Source organism: Strix uralensis, chromosome 5, assembly GCF_047716275.1.
Source record: "Strix uralensis isolate ZFMK-TIS-50842 chromosome 5, bStrUra1, whole genome shotgun sequence".
NCBI lineage: Eukaryota > Metazoa > Chordata > Aves > Strigiformes > Strigidae > Strix > Strix uralensis.
In genome coordinates, this window is record NC_133976.1 from 74,961,504 (window position 1) to 74,974,027 (window position 12,524).

Sequence of the window (12,524 nt, forward strand, 5' to 3'; positions counted from 1 at the left end):
ATCCCATAGGATGCTGTGTAGGCTCATGTCTTCAATGGAATGAGTGTTCTACTAGTCAAAGCATACTACCACTTCAGTAAAATAAAGACTGATTTAAACATTAGTATATTAGCTGTCAGACATATCAATAGAGGTCTATTCAAAGAAAGGCTTAAGCAGGCTCATCAACAGCCACAGGTACATTACAGTGTACATCAACGGCCACAGGCTCATCACACTCAGGTGTTCTACACGTGCACTAGCATGAGAACAGCAAAAAGCTAGCAGGTCATACGTAAGAAGTTAATATCAACAGCAGATGATTTCTTGGGGACAATAATTTGCTTTGCTTTTATGTAATCTCCAGAGACAGCTGATATAATACAGCTACACCAACATTACTACCATTAGAGCACTGCTGAAATAACCATCTCATTACACACAGTAATGAAACTGTACTTTATTATAAGCAAAACCAGCTTTTATATCACCAAGAAACCAGGACCTATACACTTTTTAAAGAGCTACCCATGTAGAAACTGCTGTACTTAGAAATCAACTTGTACTTCCAATTAGAGAAAAAAGCATGGAGTGTTACAAAAAGAAACAAAACCAAACCCAAAAGTAATCAGAAAAAAGCAGACCTAATTATGTAAAATCTGCCAATATCCTGGTCCTTCTAGACAATAGTCACTAGCTCCAATTCACAGTATTCCAAAATAGAAGTGACTGCTTGTTTAAACTTCCTTCATATTTTCTGCTTACCAAATTCCAGACATGCAGTTTGGCAAAGACAATCTACTAGTCCACACTGTGCTCTTCAGAACCATTTTAGCATTTCCTTCTTCCAAAAAAAACAACCCAAAAAACCAACAATCCAACACAAAAGTCACCGAGTACATATACTGCATTTTTGGAGGGTGGGGAAAGGGTGGGGTGTCTGATGCAGTGAAAAAGCTACGTGGACAACTCGTAGGCAACAGCAGAAGCATATCCAAGAAGTCTGGAGAAAGGCAGGAAACCATCCTCAGTATTCCGCATTGAAAGGATAGTCCTTGTGAGTTTTGCACCTGGAGGAAATCAAAGAGGAAAGATTATCTCATGTCTGAAAGATACTATATGCAGCTGTAACCACTGCAAAAAGCCACCCAGAGAGTAGCTGAACCATATAAAAGCAGTCAGTTTGTTTTCCTTGGTGACATGTTGCATTTGTAAACAGAAAGATTCTTGAGTGACTTCTGTTGTTTGGGCTCTGACCATTTCAGGCCATGCGACCTAGGTGCTTTGTAGATTCAAGGTTTCACTGTTTACTGCCAGGAAGACCTTTTTTGCAGCCTTTCAACAAAGATTTCGTATCTGGCTTTAGGCTTCCAAGTTGCAAATCCTCATGTTACTTTTTGAATGTTCACCCACTTTCCCAACCACTTCTGAAGAACATAGTAGGTTTTTATAATATATTAAAGACAAAATACCACAAGCAAAGTTAATCAAGAATTTGAGTCTGTGTCACGCTCATTCCTCCAACACAGACAAAATAAAAATTATGAATAAGAAGCCTTCTGTTGTAACTCCATCTACAAAAGGTTTTTTGGAGACTAAACTGAAAATGAACATGAAGTTTGTTTTATGCTCACTGTGATTTGGTTCATAACATGAACATTTAAAATTTTACTCTGAAAAGTTACTTTGAGGATGACCCCTTTGGAAATTGAGTTTGCATATCCTGAATTTCAACCAAGCCTAGTATCTATATTATGTACTAAGCTATGACATACTGGTAACTTAACAGCTTGAAAAAACCCACTGCCACTTACGTGCTCATTGCACAGACTCTCCAGTTTCTATTAAAGCTGAGAATAGTTGCCATCTCCTCTTTAGTCAATTCGAAGTCAAACACCTAACAAAAGAAACAGCTGGAAATCACCTCTTTGAAGAAATCAGAGATTGTAAGCAAAAATGCACAAAATTAAAGAACAAGTCCACAGTGTAGGGATGCTTGTTAGAAAAAAAATGACTGTTTCATGAAGGAGGGAAAGGCACAAAATGGCTCTGGATTTCTGAGACTCCACTAGCTGGAGTGGGGAAGGGAGGTGAGCATGGAGAGGGAGGAATTAAAAAAAATCTCAAGTTGCAGTAACACGTGCCAGTTGTTTTTAGAAGTCTGGAGAGCATGTAGTGCTGCAGAATGCCTCCATCCTCCCTCTGCGAAAGATGCATCTTTCTGTCCTATTCCAAAGGAACATCTACAAGATTTTAATATTCCACCTAATGCAACCAAGTGTTTTCCGAAGTTCTAATACTTGTTTCAGTCAAGGGCCACTGAATCAACAGCAGTGATGTGGTTTATGGACACCAGGCCTCTTTTCTTAAGAGTGCTTGCTCTACATAAGCCTTTTGTGGTGTACTACTGCACTCAGGCCCCAAGCAAGCTCTGTCAGACAGCTCATCCATGTGACATAGAACAGGAAGCATCACATAACATGACTGCTAAGATTATCAGCACAGTGTTTCCAACAGCTTTATTCACTCCTGCTCTCCAACTGTAACTTTAAGCTGAGCCCTCAGCAGACCATAAGTAAACGTAGAGACAAAAAGCCCAGTCCTCCTGCCAGAGGACGACTTGGGAAGGGTGTAAAAGGATTGCTGCTTGTTCTGCAGGGAAAAGGCACACCATCCCTGAACGCGCCATGCACCCAGGTCACTTCTAATGACTCACCTTGAAGTTCTCAACAATGCGCTGCGGTGTGACTGACTTGGGAATCACAATCACATTTCTCTGGATGTGGAACCGAATGAGAACCTGCAAGAGGCATGTCACTGAGTCAGAGATAGGATGGCTTTTGTTCTATGGCAAGAAGAACCTGTTCCAACAGTTGTTAGAAACTGTACAACTCAGCAGAACTAACCCATTTCTGTAGAGCTGCATTTTAAATCATACCTGAATTCTAAGCAGCACTTTCTGAAGAGCAAATAGAGAAGTGATGGAGCCCCACATAGGTCTCCTTTCTCCTTTCCCATCCAGTTTAGTGATACTCAGTTCCTTTCTTTCCCACCTAGCCTTTTAGTTGTCTATACAAGGGTTCACTTCTCTGTAACAGGACTTGAGAGGGGAAGACTGAAACATGACAGCATCTGAAGATGGGTCAAGAAAGTGTTTCTTGTCCATGGCCAGAGAGCCCTGGCAAGCATGTGTTGCAGGCCACGTAGTAAACATACCTGCGTTGCTACTTAACACAACAGAAGAGCACCACAGGTGACAGGGAACAAAGTGCCAGCCTGTCCTCTACATTGGCATTAGCTATTACAGGAAGAAGTACTTGCTGCCCAGCACCTACGTACCTGTGCTGGTGTTTTGTTGTGCTTGGTTGCAATCTCTTTGATCTTGGGGTCATCCAGAAGGGAAGGATCCTCTGGCTTGGCCCTAAAGACAGGAAAGAAGATCAGCAGCAAGAAACCTCCACAGATCCAACCTAGCAGAGATCTGTATCTGGATTAGTAATTAATGGTGCACTTGTAGTCTCAAAGTTTCAAGCATAATCCACGCCAGCTCACTTGCAAAGCACAAAGCGATCTTACCATGGTCGGTCAGGAGAGCCAAGGGGACTGTACGCTGTCACAGCAATCTCCTTGGATTGACAGTACTTGATCAGCTTCTCCTGGGTAAGGTATGGATGACATTCGATCTGTCAACATAAAAGTACAGAGATTGACAGTGATTTAACTGTTTTAATATGTTCCAGGGATTAGACTTTAATCAAATCAAAGGCAGATTTTAGTGTGTTTGTGATATTACTCAACCTTTGTTTTCTCTCTGTCCCCACTCCCTTTCTATTTGTAGTAGTTGTCCTTGCAATGAAGGGTCTCAGGACTGTAATGCCACTTCTTAAAACTTTGCTGATCCATATAATCTCCAACATATGGGATGACCAGCTACGCAATTGCTTAAATGGGACGGTTCAGTAAAATGCACACAGAAGAGAACTGTAAAATCCTAACAGGATAGCAGACCAGTACATACAAAGTTCTCTTTTCATCCCTAATTAAACATGCCATAATGTTTTACAACTACCATATTAGCTTCAGTATCAGTATTGTTTCATTCGTTTTTATTTGCTTTGTGTCAATACTTAAGCTGAATACCTCCAGTCTGCAAACAGTGAGAATGGCTAACTGCTACAGATTTTAGACCTTCCGCTTACTCTCCATTATACTTTTTATAAACACATGTGTACTTACCATGAATTTCCATGAGAGTATCTATGTAACAGAATACAGACTCCTTAAGTGACTCGGTATTCTGCCAAGCTAAAGCCCAGATATGCAGTATGGAACAGGAATTATTCACGTGTCAGGAGGCAGTGAATGAACATGAATATTTGATACTTTGCATAGAGGGACTTTCAGGATAGTTCCACACCAGGGAGCACTGCTTTTCCTTCAGCAGGCAACATCAGGAACCTTTCTGACTACACTGTCATTCGAGCCTTCTGCAGCCTGCTGCTGCATTCTGAGGGAAGTCCCTGGAAACTTGTGCTACTGGCAGGTGGATCGAGAGTGCAAAACACAGTATCAGTTTATAGCCTTGAGTGCTTTATTTGTGGTTCTAGCTGCTTGCTGTTATCAGAAGCCTGCAGGGCTGTTTTCCTTCTCGGGCATGTTGGAATAGTAAACAACAGAACGCGTAACTCAATTTTTGGGACAGATTATACATATTTATTTTGCTTCACAAGCTCCAGAAACATAGCTACTCAGGAATAACAGAGCACTTGGTTGTTTACTCAGCTCTTCAATAGGTAGAATTTACATGAGGCAAAGTCATCCTTACCTGTCCACTGACACTCAAGTTGAAAAACTTCTTAGCTACGTTATCTAGTCTTACGTTTGGACCAGGATGAAAAGCCTATTACGTACATTTAAACAAGTACCTTAAACTATCGCAATCCGTACTGTATGATAATGATCAAGTACTTAAGAGTGAGATTTCCTTACTGAACTAAGTACTAGTATCATTGTAATGTAATTACTACCTTGCCAAATTTAATTTCTCACCACAAATGAAGCCAATGTGCATACCAACTGCATTCAAATTAAGAATGGGAATGACACCAAATACAGGGGATTACCAGATTACATGTGAAACACCTGCACAGAGAAAGTGTTTGCAGAAGCACTATCACCAACTGGTGTTAGTAACAGACAAGCTTTCAGGCCTGCAAGCATTTTTTTCAGAAGCAGTAAATTTTGAAGGACAGGAACCAAAGACACATTGCTCTGAGCCTACCTTGATTATAGTAATCAGTTTGAGAACATTTGCAAGTGTGAGACATATAAGGTCTGTGACCTCTGTGCAAGAGACAAGGGTAATTATCAACCAAGGTGGTAGTGGCACTGGGGCGTGGCAGATGTTGAAAGGTATCATAAGACTTCTACTAATTATCCTAAAAGTACACTGGGACTGAGAATGAGAATATGTAACAGAGAATTGTGAATTTTACACTTGTCAGAATGTTTCAGTTTTATGTTGACTTCCAGAGAACAATCCTACTAACTTTCTGAAAAGAGGTGTTAAAATCCCTTTTCAGTACATATGATCACACTATCACAATAAAAGAACCACTTCTTGTAATCAGTTATCAATAACAGATTGCAGTCCTTCAAATGCCAGAGCAATCAAGGACAAGTCTAGACTGACCCCACAGGGGGGCTATGCTGGGACCTGTACTTTTCAACAACTTGTGTCAGGCTGTAATCTTGTCAAGTTTGTAGGTGATTGGAGAAGGACCAGTCAATACACTCAAGGGCAGGGCTGCCACATCAGAGGTACCCACTCAGGCAAGAACAGGCCAACAAAAAAGTTACAAAATTCAACAAGGCTGTACACAAAGCCCTGCACCTGGAAAGGAAAAGCCTATGGCAATAACATAGGTTGGATCCTGACTACCTGCAAAGCAGCTATGCTAGAAATAGCCTGTGGGCCATAGTAGGCCGAGCTGAACATGAGCCAGTAGTGAGCCCTGGGGCAGCAGGAACACAGCCAGTAAACTGTAGGGAGTGATCATTTGTCTCCACTCAGCACTTGTCAGACCGCCTTTATAATGTCGTGTCCAGCTTTCCCCCTTCCTAGCTCCCTCAGTAGTAGACTGTCATGAATTCAGCAGGAGGCCACCAGGATGGCTGGGGGCTGGAGAACCTGCTGTATTGGGAAAGGCTGAAGGAGTTGGGCTTGTTCAGCCTGGAGAAGGGAAGGCTTCAGGTCTCCTAGTAGCAACTTGTCAATACCCAAAAGAAGGTCATTCAAAGACAAGCCAAGCTCTTCAGTGGTGCATGGTGAGAGGACATGAGACAATAGGCATAAGTTGAAACAAGAGGGGTTGAGACTGGATACAAGAAAACTCCCTCCCCCATACACCCAAGGCAGGGGATAAGGCAGGGGAGCACACTGCCTAGAGAGGCTGTGCACCTCCATCCTTGCAGGTTTTCAAGACAGATAAAGAGCTGGGCAACCTGGTCTGATCTCACAGCTGATGCTGCTGAGCTTTGAATCGTTATCTCCCAAGGTCTCCTGTCATCTGACTTTTCCTAAAATTTTATTCGAGTGCTGTCTATATACCTTGACACTTCTACTTTACAGCCTACCTTGTAACTCCCTTTCTTCCTCCCTCCTAACCCTCCTCAAGTCTATAAGCAGTCCATAAAGCATGTTTCTGTTCAATTCCCTCAGTCATCAGCAACAGGAAATGGCCCCTCCACAGAAGGGTCATCCAATTCTGCTAGGTCCTCATACACATACAGTAGGTTTTACTCTGCTTCAAGGAAGTTTTTAAAGCTCATCCGAGTTCCTTCTGCCTCTCCTCTCCCCCCAGAAAACCCAAACCCAATAAACAAAAGGGATTCTGGAGTTGCTCCTTGCAGATTTCCAATCAGTAGTGCATCAAGAAGTAGTTGAAGGGGGAAAATTGAGAGAACATGCTGTGTCTACTCCATTCTCTCTTTCTATAATCTTATTTCATAATAAGATCTTAGTAATTCTTAAAAAAAATAACCAACCAAAAAGCACCACCACCCAAACATTTGCTGCTGTCACTTTGCAGCTTACCTGGTTATTTGCAGGCTTGTATTTCAGTCCTGGCTTGTTCAAGATTCTTTCAATCTGCTCATGGTTAAAGTTGGAGATGCCAATGGCTTTTACCAGACCAGCATCCACCAGCTCTTCCATGGCCTAACAGAAAGAAGCACAAAGTCAGCATCTAGTACACATGACAGGTCCTGAAGAACACCTTCTTCCTGATATGGCTTATTTCCTTCATGAGAAGCACAAAATAAACATTTAGATTTTCAGCGTTCAAGTCTGAGGAAAAAACCCAGAGCACTATTATATTTGTGATATGTCTCCTACTTCACGAAAGCTCAAAGACTCATTCTTGGAGATTGTGGAAGTTCACAGCAAATTAGAAGTGGAAAATAATGATACCCAACAATCTGATAGTGTACCACTGAGTCCTTCCAAGTAGTTTTACATATATGAGACAATTTAGACTGCTGAAGGTAATGAAAACATGGAAGAGACTGCTGAGAACAGAAGACATGATTCTCCTGCTGTGGCTAAACTTACCTCCCATGTATGTAGAATATCTGTGTTGCTGGGTATAGACATGCCTTTGTCATCTGTGGGAAAGAGCTCCTCTCCTGCCTGTCAGTGACAAAGAAAATGCTTGAAACACTTTGGTGGGAAGTTAGGATAACACCAGCTGAAGACCACAATATGACAAACTCCTACTGCAGGACATACTAATCCTTATTATCTACATACGTATTAGATAATATTCAGACTCACTATCCACATTCTTTTCTTTTGCTTTCACATGTGATTATGGCATTTTTGCCCACAGCCATCCCAATAAGGGTGGGTACTTCTGCTCAACACAATGTCCTCTGGCTCATCAAAATACATATGGTGCAACATAACTCTCCACTTGTAGAATTATAGCCAGTTTACAAGTTTACTTTCTGTATTAGAAAAATACACAGTTCTTATGAGGAAATAATGAAGTGTTTTATTAAAACATGTAATAAGGTCCCACTTAGGACCTGGAACATGTTCAGCCTATATTGGATCAGATCTACTGACATGTCTTTCACAGGGAGACTCATTGTTTAAGTTGCTGGCATAGGGAATGTTAAAACAGCCTGTGTCCCAGTTAAGACTACAAGCCAGGTATCAGCTTCATTCAAAACCAGTTGTTTTCTACTGATAGTTACACCACAATACATTTTCACTTTGATAGTTCTGTCGATATGAAACTAATTTTAAAAGTACATATACTATGAAAAAGTTGCTCTCAGAAGCAACAAATAAAAAAGTTTTGATCAGGCTCTAACAGAAAGACTAAGCTTACAAATATTCAAACCGAGACACGAGTGCCTTTGCATGCAGTCAGTAAAAGAGTTAGAAACTAAAAAGTTTCACCTTTTGAAATCCAAGGTCTGTGGAACACTAAGGCTCCTACAGCAAAGGTCAGTTCAATCTGTACTGTATTAAAGGACTCAGTGATTAAAGACAGAAATGGAAGACAGAAACATTCTCTTGTTCTGTGATTCTGTAACATGCAGAGGAAAGAATTTCTGTCAGGCAGCAAAGCACAGCCCTCCTTCCCGTAAAGGGGGAACCACATCATTGGCAGATGAGTATACTTTGGATTTGTAGAAGACAACACATAGACAATAATCAAAAGGAAAGCAACATAACTTATGCTTGCAGCAGGAAAACCTACCCCCAGTTCAAGGTCTACCTCTTCTATGATCAAAAGGGCAGAGGAAGCTGTGCAAGCAGGAATCTCAGAGGTAGGGATCAACAGCCTGGGTCACATGGCCAGAGTAAAGCTGAGCACCAGAGCAGTGCTGGCATACAACTGATATATGATGATCTGTTGGTTGGAGCAATTACCAGGCTGTAAAGCCACACAGCTATTCAGAACTGCCAGTCTCAACAGACAGAGCCAAGGGCATTACTGTTACTGTACCTTAAAACCAAGAGGCCAGTGGATGAGGTAGAGATCCAGGTAATCCAGTTTCAGGGCAGCAAGAGTCTTCTGGCAGGCTCCCTTCACCAAAGGCTTTTCATGAAATGTGCACCATAGCTAGAGACAAAAAGCAAAGGCACACCATGACCTCCTGGGTTAAAGCTCTTGAGACCCTTCTGTCCTGTTCAACAGAGTGCCTGTTCCCTCTGGAAGGTGATGTGGAACTAGGTCATGCTACTGATCTTCAAACAGGGCTTGCTCTGTGAGCAGGACTAGCCTGTGATACTGGCAGCAACATGTGCAGTGGTAGCACACACGACTGAATGGTGTCGTGGCAGACAGCAGCAGTCTGGTTTAAGATTTCATTTAAAACCACATACTGCATGAAAGAGAACAGTATAACTTCATGCCAGGAAGTTTAAAGCATCACCTGTATCAGTGGTACATACCCTGCATAATTCTCCATGCAGGATGAGGCAAAGTAGGAAGCTTGTCTCAGGAGAGGCCTAAGTGTTCTGAATTGTTCCATGCTGCACCACAGAGTAGGAAAGTAAAGAACTGAGGGGTTACTATGAGAAAACAGGTGTCTTCTAGGACCCTACATCACCAGACCCATACCTTACTGACAATGAAGAGGTCCTCTCGTTTCACAGCACCTTCCTTGATTTTTTGCCGGATCCCATCCCCAACTTCATTTTCATTTTGGTACACATAGGCACAATCAAAGTGACGGTACCCAGCATCAATAGCAGCCATCACTGCAGCTGTTACTTTCCCTGGTGGGGACTGAAAAAATAATATCCAAGAAACTCTGATCAATATATATTGAAAACCTTTATCCTAGCAAGATAAAATTAAGAAATCCACCTCACCCAAAGCAATCCCCCAATTCAAATAAAGCAAAACGCACCAACAGCATGAAAAAGATGTATACATCTTGAATGCCGGCACCTCAGCTCAAAGCCAGTCTCCAGCCGCCCCTCTGTCCCCCCACTCCGGGGCAGGGCTCAGCCCAACAGCTTTGCAGAGCTGAGGCCCCACCGCCAGGACGGTTCTCCAAGGCCGAGCCAAGGCCCTCTCGCTTCCCCACACCACTTCTAAGAGGAGAAGGCCCCGGCAGCCGCTAGCCACGGGGCTTTGCCAGCGGAGGGGCCTCAGCGACCCGCGTCCCCGGGCAGAGCCCCAAGGCGGTGCAGGAGCCCGGGCTGCTGCGAGGGGGTCAGCGGGCAGGGACGGACCCTCGGTACCAAGCGCCGCCGCGGCAGCCCCGTACCGAGCGGCGATGCCGGTGGCGCGGATAACGCTGGGCCCGGGCCCGGGCCGGCGCTGGGGACGGGCCCCGAGCGGGGCCGAGCTCCGGCCACGGCTGCGCCCGCAGGGGCCAGGCCGCCCCCTCTCTGTCCTCAGCACGGGCCGAGAAAGGGCGCCCGGCCCGCCGGGGCGGCAGCGGGGAGGGCCGGGCCGGGCAGGGCACAGCCGCCCTCCCGCCGCCAGCGAGGCGTGGGGGGGACGGCAGCCACGAGCTCCATTACCTTCCACGTGCCCAGCCCCAGGATGGGCATCTTGGCCCCAGTGTTCAGCTGCACGTAGGTCGCCATGGCCCCACACACCACCCAGAAGCACCACCGCAGCGGTGGCTGCCGGCCCAGCGCCTTTAATAGCGGCCGGCCCCGCCCCGGCGCGGCGCGGAGGGGGGATGGCGGGGCGGTGCCGGCGCTGAGCTCCGGAGCGCAGCTGCTGGGCCCGGGGCCGTGGCCGTGGCCCTGTGCAGTCCGGGCAGGCGGCTGAGGGCCGAAGGAGGTCGCGTCTGTGAGCCCCGGCGCCGGGGTGAGCGTCACGCAGCGACCCGCGCTGTGTCAGGCGGTGCCGAGGCCGCGGCTGCGGCGGCCTCGCGTGAAAGGCGTGCGGTGCGCGCTGTGCGGTGCGCGCTGTGCGGTGCGCGCTGTGCGGTGCTCGGTCGTGCCGCTGCACCCGGCTGTGGCCCTCCCGCAGCGCCTCGGCCCCGTGATGTCGCCTCTCTGCCGTCTCCGGGGTGGGAAGGGCAGAGGAGACGTGAGACAGAGGTGTCTCCCTGCACCCTAAGAGATATTTGCGGGTTGTGTCTCTCAGGCCAAGGCAGGGCTGAGCCCTTCGCTGGAGCAGCGTGTTCCCACGACAGGGATGGTGGCCTGGGCTGGTGCCCCTTGTCGGAGCCTTGTGACCCAGCGTGCTGATACAGCCAGACGGCCAGAGAAACCTTGGTGTGGCTGGCTTGTGAGAGTGGCGAGAACCTGCTCCAGAGGTGACAAATGCAGCTTCCACTTCAAGGGACAGTGAGCTGTGGCTTAAGAGTAATTTAGGATAAAGTGAGCTTAAAAAAAGAAATTTATTTTGAATGTTGGAAGAGGTTAAAGTGTTTTGAAAGTTGCACAAGAGGAACAGTTGACTTTTTAATGAGTGACATAATGATCAAATTGTCCCTCCATCTTTTGGGAGGTGCTGAGGGCATTCAGAATAAAATGCATGATTGTAATCCTACATGGTAGATGGCCAGTAATCTCACATCAGGAACTGGCTTTGAAATTTTTGCAGACAACTGTACACTGTTCTGAAGAAGTCACAGCGCAGTGGAAAAAACCAGACTTGCCTGGGAAGCTTTGCTGCTTACTCACACGTGGAGAAGTTTCTTCAGGTGTGAGTGTTTGTTTTGGGTGCCTCTCCCACAACAGAGGCCCCCTGCGCTCTGCACCTTGGTATTTTTTGCTCCATTTAACTAAGGGCGGGCAAGGTAATTGGTTTTCCTCTTTAATGTTCCTCCTGTTTTGTGTCAGCGCCATCAGCCGTCCCTGGCAGGATGCGATGTGTTTGCACTTGTATCATGAAATTGTTGTATAACTCAGTGCTTATCTCCTACTGTTTGGGTTCAGTTTTCTCTGATGGTTTCTTGTCAGAGAGATGTGTCCATCTCATCACAGGAGGCTTCAGGCAGAAGTCCTGCATTTCCTTTTTTCTGTTCCCTCTCGTGAGTGGGAGTGTTTCCCCTCACAGCTGTAAGGAAGGTTGGCTTTCTGCTGTTTACCTCTCCCGAAGGCCCGGTGGGGGCCGCCGCGTGGTGGCAGGGCCTTGAGGGAAGAAGTGCTGCATGTGGGGGGGTGTGTGTGTGTGTGTGTGTGTGACATCCAGCCTGGTAAATCTTGCACACTGTGTCCTTGATAACATGGCCAGCTATTTCTTTACAGTGAGTGCTGGTGATGAGGAACTCTGCAGGGGAGGAGGGGTTTTCTTTTATTTTTTGATCCATGCACAAGGTTTTGCACTGAAACAGGATGTGTAGTATCATGAGTTTTTTGTTTAGTTTTGCTGACTTTGCGTTTAGTAACCGTAATTTCACCACAAGTTGTGACTTTGGAGACCATCAGTATTTGGTATCTGAGAGGAACAGGGCCCAAAATAATGGAAGGGGGTACATCCTTGTGGAGGCAGTTTTTACCGGCAGAGACCCTGTGGATTGCCAGAAAAGTGCAAAGGCAAAGTATGGAGGTGACA

The 12,524-nt window shown here is 45.6% G+C and overlaps 1 protein-coding gene across 2 annotated transcripts; it reads right to left on the reverse strand.

The window, feature by feature from the left end:
* Positions 1–419: 419 nt before the first annotated feature.
* Positions 420–10,691, reverse strand: LOC141944695 (aldo-keto reductase family 1 member B1-like). Of its 2 annotated transcripts, none has more exons than XM_074871740.1 (10): positions 10,532–10,691; positions 9,618–9,785; positions 9,000–9,116; positions 7,592–7,669; positions 7,076–7,198; positions 3,556–3,662; positions 3,319–3,400; positions 2,696–2,779; positions 1,794–1,876; positions 420–1,049 (listed from the first exon to the last, which is right to left on the reverse strand). In XM_074871740.1, the coding sequence occupies exons 1-10, from the start codon at positions 10,595–10,597 to the stop codon at positions 1,007–1,009; spliced, it is 951 nt and encodes a 316-aa protein (XP_074727841.1). In that variant the 5' UTR covers positions 10,598–10,691; the 3' UTR covers positions 420–1,006. The 2 variants fall into 2 exon arrangements, with proteins under 2 accessions (XP_074727841.1, XP_074727842.1); XM_074871741.1 differs by lacking the exon at positions 10,532–10,691 and adding an exon at positions 9,910–10,318.
* Between the last annotated feature and the right edge of the window lie 1,833 nt (positions 10,692–12,524).

Excerpts from the sequence above, each read along its gene's own strand:
- LOC141944695 (XM_074871740.1), bottom strand. The coding sequence starts at position 10,597 with ATGGCGACCTACGTGCAGCTGAACACTGGGGCCAAGATGCCCATCCTG. Across the intron at positions 7,199-7,591 it reads ATATTCTACATACATGGGAG|GCCATGGAAGAGCTGGTGGA; the intron begins GTAAGTTTAGCC and ends TCTTTCTGTTAG. Across the intron at positions 1,050-1,793 it reads AGAGTCTGTGCAATGAGCAC|GTGCAAAACTCACAAGGACT; the intron begins GTAAGTGGCAGT and ends GATTTCCTCCAG.